The sequence below is a fragment of the Cryptomeria japonica genome, chromosome 10 (assembly GCF_030272615.1).
Source record: "Cryptomeria japonica chromosome 10, Sugi_1.0, whole genome shotgun sequence".
Taxonomy (NCBI): domain Eukaryota; kingdom Viridiplantae; phylum Streptophyta; class Pinopsida; order Cupressales; family Cupressaceae; genus Cryptomeria; species Cryptomeria japonica.
Genome location: NC_081414.1, coordinates 93,215,796 through 93,227,961, shown reverse-complemented (window position 1 = coordinate 93,227,961; position 12,166 = coordinate 93,215,796). Strand labels below are relative to the sequence as shown.

The following is a 12,166-nucleotide window of genomic DNA, read 5'->3' as shown; positions in this document are numbered from 1 at the left end:
CTATGACAACCTGCTATATAATCTGTCATAACCTAAGTCACCAGGTTCGGCCGAATTTCATCCTTGAAGTTCAAAATTCGCCGAACTTCAAAAAAAAATAAAAATTTGTTGAAATTCGCCAAACTTAAATTTTTTTTTATTTTTTTTATTTTTTTAATTTTAAAAAAATATTTATTTGCCTTCTTCTTCTGTTAATATTTTTTAAACACATCTTCTTTTCTTTGATTAAAACCCATTAATCCGTTCTTTCTTCAGGATATTTATGTCTGTTAGAACCCTCAAATAGGATGAGAAAAAAAATGCTGAAGATGATAATTGATTACCCAATCAGTGAGTTATTCCAGTATTTGGTGATTCTGTTATTCTCATAAGATGAGATAAAGATGTTACTTACAATAAACCTTATTAGCAATTCATATGGAACCATCGCCCATATGAAAGATTGGTTGTTTTATAGAATATATCTGGCATATTTATACATATGGCGAACTTAATTCGAATTTTATACATTTCAAATTTTTCCCTCATCGAACTTCATTCGAATTTCAAAGTTGTCGAACTTCGAATTCGAATTCGAACCTGGTGACTTAGGTCATAACCATTAATGCCTCTAGAGTTGACTTCACCAATATAATAAATTTAATATTTATTTGTCCAAAGGATGTAAATTGAGCTTGGACAATATAAATATTTTCTTTCAATGTATCTTGTCATAGTTGACTCACTATTTCAGGAAAGTGGATACTTACTATTTTTAGTAAGTATTATTTTTAGAAAAGGGGACATGACAATGCATTCATAACTGAAATCACAACAGGAAAACAGGAGAATAATAATCTAAAGGTTGAATTAGTACTTAAAATCAAGATAAAGTGGCATAGAAAAGATTCAACTGCGAGGATACTTAAAGAACTATAGTCTTAAAGGTAACTGGGAACTTCTCTAGGCCTTGAGTGGTTTGAGGGATGAAGGTCATATTCCTTGAGTTTTTATGTGTGTGTTCACAAATTTGTGGGTTGTTTTATTGTGAAGATTTGAACTTGAATTACTATATATGAATAAAGAACATAAATTATAACAGTTGAAGGAAGTCAGCATTGCAGAAACATAAAATGAGAATTGTTAATTCTCTGAATTCATATTATGAATATATCGAACAATCCCCTTGTTTAACCAAGTAAACTTATCTTTATTCCACTATTGTTTCTGGTAGGAAATATGTTATAAGTGCTTTATTAAGACTAGAATTTGCTAAGAGCATAGGGGATTGCAAGTAATATTGCATTTATGTTCTTTCATTTTTTTAAAATATTAAATAATTTTTCCTCTCAACCTAAATGTGTTCAAATCCTTTTAATGGCATGATGTATGTTACTCATGGATAGTACCAAGGCACAAGACCTAGGTGCAGTATGCAGGACTAGAGGCACCTTTGCTATTTGGAGGCAACCCCCAGTTATTCCTTACATTTATTCAGAACTTTGATGAAATAAATTGAACCCCTTTGTAGCCTCAAAACTGAACAGGTAAGGAATTATGCAGGACTAGAAGTACCTTTGCTAATTGGAGGGTCAATTCCCTGATATCCCATACATTTATACAGAACTTTGAAGAAATGAAGTCACCTCCTTAACAGTGGGGTTTTCATATTTGGATGCATTTATAGCTAATTATAATAGGAATTTAAAAGAATTTTAATCAAAGGAATTAGTATTTAAAATCAAGACAGCATTAAAATATAAATCAAGTACTAGAATGGTTAAAAAACTGGAATTATTTGTTTCTTAAGAGTAATTTGGAGCGTCTGTCGACTTTTCCAATTTTGGTGAGCTGTTAAGCCTGTGTAGTGCAGGAATGTTGTGTGCTTCAATGGCTGCATGTGGCATGCATGAGATTGTGTGTAAAGGGGTTTGCATACAAGATGAGTTATGCATTGAAGTCCGTGTGCAGTTCAGAAGGCTGTGACTGTGTGAGGCAGCATGGCTGTGTGACAGAGAGACTTTTGCCAAGGTCAAGGGATATTGTGCAAGGAAAAGAAGTTGCACCATCCAAGTATGACTCTGCTGGTCCACCAAAAATGGTCCTAACAAAACTAAGATAACATGCACACAAGTTAAGCCTGCATGCAAAACTAAGGAGATGTGTGCACGAGTTAAGCTTGTCTGCCACTTTAGAAAAGCATAAAATATTGCACTACACTAGAAAAGCAAGATTGCTATGCACTTAGGATGCTCCTGCATCACCTCCCCGACTAGACTTTTCAGAATTGGTAACTGTGTCATAGTTACATCCCAGCTACAAAACAATGTTTCCAAGCTAGAAAACAGCCCCATTCCATTTCCAAAAACATTGAACTTTGAATCTTGAATTTTAATGATGCATTTTGTAGATGTTTATAAAGTTAAACTTGTGTGCCATAGAAGAAAAACATAAAATATTGCACTACACTAGAAAAGCAAGATTGCTTTGCACGTAGGATGCGCTCCTCCACTTTTTCAGAATCGGTAATTGCCCCACAGTTACATCCCAGCTACAAAACAATGTTTTCCAAGCTAGAAAACAGTCCAACATTCCAACTCCAAAAACATCGAATCTTGAATTTGATGATGCATTATTTAAACTTAAAAGCATAGTTACCAGGAGACCTGTCTCCTACCCCTGGAGACGTGTCTCAGAGATGGAGACACGTCTCCGGTACCGGAGACATCTCCAGAAACTTCTCAACGCATAGGGTGCTTTTGGCTGCCATTTCTTGCCATCTCCGAAGTCTCCCGACCAAAAAATGATGTCTCTAACCAAAAAACATATGGCAAAACACATTAAAAGGCAAAAAAGGAGGCTGAATAAATAAAATAAGTCTGCAACGAAGTAAACTTGAAGGGAAATAATTAATAAGGAAACCATGTCGCAGGAAGACAAAAATCAATGCAAAGCTATAGTGATCAGATCTACTGACAGTATAGACTTTTTGAGAGGGCCATAACAGTTGTATGACTGATTTCTTGTCATTGTAATGGTTAAAGAGAAATTTCCTTTTCTATTTAGCCAACAATATTGAGTGTGCTCAACACCTACATTACCTTACTTTCACTAAACCATTTAGACTGGCTATGGTACTAGCAATATAAGCAATTTTTATTTCAATTTTTTGTTCAGTTTTAAAGTTAATGCCAAACTCTACCATTGTTCTTGTTTTCAAAGTTCTGTGTCATGATATTTTCTGGAAATTATCACTTTATATTAAAAAAATTGGCGTCTCCAAGTACCTCCGCCTCCTATTTTTGAAAATTAGTCGTACAAGTACCAGTACCAATCTATGGAGTCTCCAAGTACCCCTGACTCGTGGTAACCTTGCTTAAAAGTATTACATACATGTCAATGACAAACTATCTAACATTTATGTATGCATGCATGCATATATGTATCTATGTATGCATGCATGCATGTTAGATAGTTTGTCATTGATGTCAATGAGAAACAATTAAATCATGTCATGTTGATTTGTAAAACGAACAACTACTTACAGTTTTACCTGATGTATCTTTAATCATTCTGTGAAATGGATTGAAAACACACAGTGATTAAATAGATTGACCATCTTGGAGTCACTGTTGTTGTCTTCTGCATTGATAAATCATTCTATCAAACATAGATGAAAATGTTCTCAGAAGTTCAAATTAAATACAAAGAATATCCCAATATTGTTAAAATTGGTCTTGACACATATCGTAGTTCTTCAGATTCGTATAAGGTTTCGGTTTGGTTTTTCGAACTTCTGCTATCATCTGAAGGTTAAAGTACAATATTGAACGTCATTTTAGAGCAGCCAAGATTAATGTGGAGTATCGAAGATTAATGTTTGGGCAGAATATTTCAAACAAAATGCACAATGGTAATCTTTATCTTATATAGAAAGCAATCATAATTATTGCCATCTGTATTGGTTATGAGAAGCTAGTTTTGGTTTTGTATTGGTTTTTGGAATAGTATATGCGGTGGCAATTTCTGAAGTTTAAACATTGCTAAGTCAGTTCATTAGTTATAACTGCATAAGCAGTTGAAACTGTTTTCAACTGTACACTAGAGATTCTATTTAACAAGTATAAAGAGCATTTGACAAGAGAGAGAGAGGTGATGCTGAAACACGTGAAAAGCCCAAAGTGTTAAGCATTGTTTTTAAACAATGTTTGCTGCATTATATCGTTGTTGAAGATAAGAAGAGTGAAGAGTACTCATAGTTTTATTATGATACTGGAAGTAACAGCAAGAGACCACAGTTTATTTTGGCTCACTAAAGATTGCTGACAAACAGCTCTAGTTTGTGAGGGCTGATTTGCAGATCAATATAATTGGATCAAAACAAAGATATCTGAAGAGTTGCAGTGTTGAGTTTGTAATATTTTGCCTCTATACTTTCAAATTGTGTAAAGCTTATTATTGCAGATTGGATTTGTATCTTACCTACAACATTCTTTAGGTTGGTGCCTAAAAACACCGAGTTGTTGCTCAGTTTGAGCAGTTTGTAATTGCGAGAGTTGGTGCTTTCAATCAAGGGTTTTTGGTGTGGGTTGTGTTGATGTGTTTTTTATGCACATGCGAACACAAAATAAAATACCAAAAAGTATCTTATCCTCTATTGAACAAAATCTCTCAAATGCTGAAGATTAGCTTAAGGATCACTTGAGAAGACTCCAAGGTTCATGAATGTAGAGTCACTACGTGTGGATAAGCTCATTGGTTTGATGTGATTATGTTGGAATCACAAGGGGACTTACATTCGAATGCCTGAATGCTTGATTTGTTGGAACTTAGATCACCTGACGTTGCCATCTTGTGATGCTTCTTATCCTAGACTAACTTGAATTGGAAAAAAAAGGGCAAAAGATGAAGGGTTGAGAAAGCCTATTCTAAGACCTAGAATGTAAGAAGATAGTTGAATGATCAGATGGAATCCTACTGGGCAAGGTCTCACCATCAACTTGAACAATTTGACACAAGCTCAGTGCAATCTTCTAAGGACATTTCAAAGATGTTCAAATCATTACCATCGAACATTGCTCACCATTCAAGTTAATGCATAAGCAATGAGTGTAGAACAATTCAAAGTTAAGCTCATATCATTCCAATTGACCACACAAGATGCACTTACAATCAGCAAGAGGCTAGTGGTATGGACAAAACGGATTCCACACAGATACATTCAACAAATTCCTCCATTCAATCTAATTTATTTATCATCTATCATGAAGATCCAACAAGAAACCATGCACATTGGAAAGAAACAACACACTTCACTATAACTCTAAGTTACCGGTTCTTGTGGTTTAGGCCTGGGTCCGGGTCCTGGTTTGTGCCCGGTCTTGGTTCGGCCTGGGTTCGACCTGGGTTCCACCCGGGTCCTTCCCAGGTGGCACCACCTGGGAAGGACCCGGATGGAACCCAGGTCGAACCCAGGAGGACCTGGGTGAACCCAGGCCTGTGGGTTCCAAAAAACGAGGCCCACGGGTCAAAAAACAATAAAAACCAATAAAAAAGTTCTTTAAAAAATAGTTAATTAATAATTAAACCCTAATTCTCCCCTTTAGGATTTGGTCTACATACACTCCAACCTTCATTTGTTGTCACATAAGGACCTTGAATATAATGTGGGTGCAACAAGGAATTGGGATCTAGCCCCTGAGTGTGCTGATTTAGATGCTACAGTTGCACAACTTGCCCAAGTCTCTATAGACGAGGCAACTATGGAACTTGAGAGAGACTTGGCTAGTGGGTGTGACATTCCATTCGATAGTGGTTCAATTGATGCTGGATTTGAACCACTTGATGACCTTGGGCTTGGGTTGGATGGTTCAGATGAAGATGAATATGGAATTTAAATCCCATAGATGGCTTGTAATTTGAATTTTTATTGTGTCATGACATATTCACATTTTGAAACTTGAATCAGTTGAAACTTGAAACTTGAATATTATCTTTTTTGCAAATTATGAATACGATGTTAGACTTTAGTTATTAGTTTACTGATAACATTTGCGATATATGGATATTTATTGGCATTGGCAATTATGGATTTATGATTTATGTATGGAAAGTCACATTGTATATTTAATTTTTGTATGGATTGTATATATTGAAGATATATATAATATATGTGTATATATATAAATTTATAATTAATATATGTATCTATGTACAGACGAACCCGTACCCGTACCCAAGAAATTTTTTTTTCTGCCGAACCCGCGAATCCGAACCCGAATCCGAACTCAAATCCGAACCCGAACCAGTAACTTAGCTATAACTTAAATGAAAATGGAGTTCATTTACAACTTAGGCAACAATTTCTGCCTTCTCCTCCTACTCTACTCTAATTGCTATTCTATTCTTCAAAACTATCTATTCTTCTATTACTATTAACTATTAACTATTAACTAACTATTAACCTTTACAAATGAAGAGCTTGAGCTTTATATAGAGAGCTCATTTACAATGAACGACTAGGATTGAATCTCCATCAATGGCCAAGATTTTACAATGAAACCCTAATTAGGGTTTGTTATAACATACTCTCCTTAGCCAATGAGAAAATTACATTCAATGAGCGTGGACCAATAGATATCAAGGGTAGGTACGTCGGAGTTTGTGCATCCATGGGTGAGCTTGATTCATCTAACTTAGACGCGCTGATGTGGACCTCTCTGATTGGTGGAGTAGCAACTGGGATGCCACCTCAATCTTGTACTTTGTAGACTTGATTTGATTCATCATCATGAAGGGATGTTGAGAGATATCTCTTGATACTCAACATTATCTAGTTTGCTTAAAGTGATGATGATGATGAGAAGCAAACTTTGATTAAATCTTTTGAAACTATCCGCTTCTTCAATCGTGGTTGATGTAGGTCTTGTGATGACTTTTTCCTACTCATGATGTACTTTGAGTGGATGATGCACTTGGTTGAATGTAGCTCTTCAATGCACTGACTTCAATTCTTGGATTCCTGAAGGGAATTCAAGATTGTAAAACATTCTCTCACCATGTAGGTTATCCTTCATGCTCTAGTGTTTGCTGATGAAGCTTCTTGAAGAGGTCTTCCTTGTATCTTGATCTTGGTGTTGAAATTTTCTCCTTGAGATACCTGCTCCAATCTTCCTCCAACCTGGTCCTTTTGATCTCTTTCCTTACCTCATGCAAAACAAACAAATGGGCATCAAACATACATGATATATAACCTTTACATACTCCCATCTTGACTTGATCTTTTATTCTATTTGCTGCAGATCTGATATGTGTTTCTAAAGAGTAGATTGCTTCTTGGTTTGAGCAAATTTGCTGTCCTTTTGATGAATTCACTCCTTTCTTTGTGAATTTGCTGTTGTTCTGATAGAATTCGCCCCATTAATGTGATTGATTCTGCTCCTTTGCTGATTATGATCACAGTTCCTACTCTTAAAGTTCGCTGCCCTGCTCTTGAATTCGCTTTTGGAGAAGTGAATTGCCTTAAAATGGTGATCAAATGATCATTTTGAATCCCTTATATAGGCATCTAGGTAAGAGTCATGTCTCTTTGGGTACAGGCCGACTTAGTTTTGAAATAACAAATTACCCTTCTCATGCTGGCTGACTTTGCCTCTTGCCTTTAAATTCGAATTTTGAATCGATCTTGTCACCAAATGCTTTGAGTTTGAGGGATTTGCTCAAGATAGAGAGTAAGGTGCATAGTTTCACCAAATTCGCTTGGGACCTTGGACAAGGTACATGATTTTACAAGCTTCACTCCTGACCTTAGGTAGGGTGCATGATCTTGACAGATTTTCGCTCCAATCAATGAGTGAGGTATATGTCCTCAAGGTAAGATTCACTCCAAACATGATGCAAGGGACGGCCCCAAGATAAATTCGCTCCAATCTTGAAGCAAGGTACATATCTCTTGATAAAAAATTTCGCCCGAAGCTTTGAGCAAGGTACATGGTTAAGTGGAAAAGTTCGCTCTAGACCCTTGACAAGGTACATGACTTGGAGATGAAGTTCGCTCTAGGACCTTAGCAAGGACATTCGCTCTAGGACCTTAGCAAGGACATTCGCTCTAGGACCTCAGCAAGGACAGGGTCAAGGTGAAAAAATTCGCTCTATGTCCTTTGGAAGGATAGGCTCAAGGTGAAAAAGTTCTCTCTATTTCCTTTGGAAGGACAGGGTCAAGGTGAAAGAGTTCGCTCTATGTCCTTTGGAAGGACAAGGTCAAGGTGAAAGAGTTCGCTCTATGTCATTTGGAAGGACAAGGCCTAAAATTCGTGTAATGTCCCCATTTTTAGCAGACATGGTTTTTTGGGTGATTAGCCTATCATTATGACCCTCGTAGGCTAATGAGTATGGATAGAGCGTCTTCCGAGGCTTGTATCATCTCCAGAGTTCAGTGTGTTTCGGTCTGGCTTTCATTTGGTATCATTTGGACTTCATTTGCTATACTTACTATTTATAGTAAGTTGGAGATGTTAGAGATGGCCCCTTCTATTTTTAGTAAAGGGGTATGATCATATGCAGCATCATCTTGTTAGCTCCCAGTTCAGACGACGTTCAAAAATGTTGAGTATTAATGGAGATATTAATGTTTATTTAGTTTAAATAAACATTAATGTCTTGAGCTTATATTATTAAGTTATAATATAATTTTATATTATAACTTAAGTAAGGGTCCAAGTATCATTAAAGGGGACCATTTAATTAATTAATTGTGGCTATTTTACGAAGGTGAAATATTAAATGACAAAGTGAAAATATTGTATCATTAAATGTCATTTAATATCATTAATTGATTTAATGCCTTATTGGAGAAAATCGAACCTTCATGGGAAATATATATAAGGCTTTTGAAAAGAGGAAAAAAAAAAAAGAGAAAGATATTTGATCATTGTGATTTTGAACTCTCAGAAGGGTTTACAGCTTTGCCATTGGAGAACGTAGTTCTTCTATGTGATCATCATTTGAGCCAATGAAATACCTGGTGAATTTGATAATTGTGAGAGAATCTCATACAGAGGTTCTGATTGTGCTGCAACAGTATTTATTTCAGTATTCATCGAATTCACAAAATAAGGGAGAGATAAGGTGCAGCTGTGAATGGTTATTTGCTACAGTGCGCATGAACAGTACCCATGAATAGTACCCGTGAACAGTGACGCGCTACAGTACCCTGTGAATAGTGACGCGCTACAGTGCTGCCGTGAATAGTAAAATGCTTCAATTCCGGTTGAAGGCAAAGAAGAATCAAATAAAAATCAGGTTCCATGTTGTTGCTGCCATTATTTTTATTATTAAAAAAATAATGTATTTTCCCATCCTCTTGAGAAACAAAGATACATTACAGCAGTAGTTCAGTTGTTTCAAAATTTTCAGAATATTGTAATTAGATTCAGTTTTAGATTATTTGTTTTCAATAAACCCTCAAAATACAAAAAAACAATATATCTATTCAAAACACCCAAAACTAATTCAGACAGGGCATTCAGTAGTAGAGCAGTATAGAAGCAAAGAACTAGTAGGGTTCTTACAATTCGATCCAGGGCCTCTCCAAGGACATGGCTTGAAATTCACCTTAGGACTTTCGGGAGGTACACGACCTTGTGAAGGAATTCGCTCTTGACCCTTTGCAAGGTATGGGAGCTAAATGCAAAAATTCGCTCCGGAAGGTACGCGACTCCAAAATTCTCTTTCACTTGGTTGGTTTTGACCTTAAGTTTCCCAATCTTTCCACATGAAAGCATCATCAATTCGACCCTTAAGAACACCTATAGAGGAAATTCGCTCTGTGACCTTTGGAAGGTACATCACAGGACATCAAAATTTCACTCTGGGACCTCAGCAAGGACAAGACATCAAAATTTCGCTCTAGGACTTTAGCAAGGTACATGCCTTGATAAAAATTTCGCTCTAGGACCTTTGCAAGGTACGAGATTCTATGTCCTTAGCAAGGTACGGGGTCAAGGTACTTGGGCAAATTTTGCTCCAGCGAGGGAGCAAGGTACGCATCCTTAGAAAAGACTCTTGACCTAGTCCTTTCACCTAACTTTACTCAACCTGACATGATGACCCTCTAGATACTTGAGAAACTCTATCCCTTCAATGCAAAGATTAATAGCAAAGACCCTAACACAATCTAGAAAGCAAAAAGTGGGGGTCCCCATTTTCAATGGGGCGATGTGTGAATACCTCACAACAGGTTGGTGCCCTTAAATTATTGTATATGTTGATGCTTTGTGAGGCTGGATTAGGACAGTAGATCTTAGCAGCTCTTCTCACCGTGGTTTTTCCCTCTCAGGATTTTCCACATATCTTCTTCTGTGTTGGATTCCTTGTGTGGTGCATTTCTTTCAGATTTCAGTTTCAAGTTGCATTTATTTCAGATTTCAGTTTGAGGTTTTTTGATAAGTTCTTCAAAAGGTTTAATTGGTTAAGGATCTAATTTTTTTCTATTGCTGATTCACCCCCGCTTTTAGAAGGAGAATTGTGTTCTACAATTGGTATTAGAGCTTAGTGCTTGAAATGACTTAATCAGTCTAAGTAGATCTTGGATATAGAACACATGACTAGTTTGGAAGGATCTTCCTCTAATAAGGCACCTTTTTTTGATGTACCGATTATGCTTTCTGGAGTGTAATAATGGAAAGTTATCTATCTTCTTTTACAAGCAAAATGATACCAACTTCTATCCAAAATAAGTATATCATAATGTCCATACTTAGAAAATATCTATAGCTATAGTTTTTTGCCATACTTTTTGACACTCTCAGGGAGTATGAGGCATAAAATAATACATAAGTTATCTTATGCATTCTATGGGCTCAATGCTTTCCTCATAGTTTGTGGATACCAACAGAGTATCCATAGATTGCATAGTTTGAAGTTTGTATTCTTCTTCAATTAATACTTGATTTACCTATTTACTTATTAAAATTTTAAAATAGGTGGATAGATTATTGCATCCGAGTGGCTTTGTATCCTATAAATTGTCACATTAAGAAAGATATCACTAATAAATTAATAAGGGTGATTTGTATACTAATATATTTAATATATATGGAGATGCAAACGGTAGACTTGGTAAATGATTTTGTGTTAACCCCTTGTCCATGGTTTCTTGAACTTCACTGATTTTAGTTATTTTTGTAGTACAAAATTGGAATTTTCCTCTTAGGTGTTGTTTACATCCTTAAGATTATCTATTAGAATTTCTTGCCTTTTGATGAAGTTTTATGTATTTCAGGTTATTGCTGTGACCCGAAATAATATTTGCAAAAGTGGTATGGAGAAAATTTCTCGCGAGTTCGCTGTGATATACTACATATGCATTTTTATATACTTCTGGGTTTTCTCTACCCCAGTTGTATCTCTAGTGTTTGGTAGCTATTTGTACATTTGTGTCAATTGGCTTCATATCCATTTTGATGAAGCTTACTCTTCTCTCCGTATGGCAAATTACAAGTCTTTCACTAGATTTCATCTCAACCCCAAAGGGAACCTTGATGTCTACACCCTTGCAGTTAACAAGGTACGTGCCCATTTTCCAAATTAGAATGCTAGAATTTTGAATCTGCAATGTAGATTTTGTTGTAGACTTAAATTATATATTTTTAGTATGAGAACAGTTTATCTAAATTTGAGTCTGAAGTAGTCTTGTGTAATGCAATGCAAGCAGGTTCCAAGGGAATGGAAGCTAGATTCTGACTGGGATGCCGAACAGAGGGAACAGCTTCCCTCTCATCTTAGACAACATCCCAGCAAATGGGCTCCAAAATCAACTTACTCAGATCCAAATTGTACAGTACAAATAATTGATCATTTTGTTATAGAAAAATAATCTCAATAAAATCATTGAAACGCCATGATTGTGTATAAACATTTTTTTATATAAAATATGCTACCTTCCTTTGCATGCAATTATGGGTTGGATTCAGATCGATTAGTTTCTGATGCTTAAGTTTCCTTCTTTTTGGCCTTTCATGTCATTTGAATGCGCACTGGCTCTCTAACAGATAAAAAGATTACCCCTATAACAAAATAGTAAATACAGAACTAATATTATAAATACCCATTTTCTGCAATTTTTCAAAGCCTGTGCACTATTTGTATATGCAGTGGATATTCCTTTTAAATGGAATTTAGAATGTGT

At 35.9% G+C, this 12,166-nt stretch overlaps 1 protein-coding gene across 6 annotated transcripts in view; it reads left to right on the top strand.

The window, feature by feature from the left end:
• LOC131042116 (uncharacterized) overlaps positions 1–11,934 on the top strand; it is a 137,552-nt gene extending 125,618 nt beyond the window's left edge. For all 6 annotated transcript variants that reach the window (XM_057975430.2, XM_057975435.2, XM_057975434.2 and 3 more), the window contains 2 exons: positions 11,261–11,545; positions 11,693–11,934. In XM_057975430.2, the coding sequence (XP_057831413.2) occupies positions 11,261–11,545; positions 11,693–11,854 (447 nt within the window). In that variant the 3' untranslated portion in view covers positions 11,855–11,934. The remainder of the gene's footprint in view (positions 1–11,260; positions 11,546–11,692) is intronic.
• The last annotated feature ends 232 nt before the right edge of the window (positions 11,935–12,166 follow it).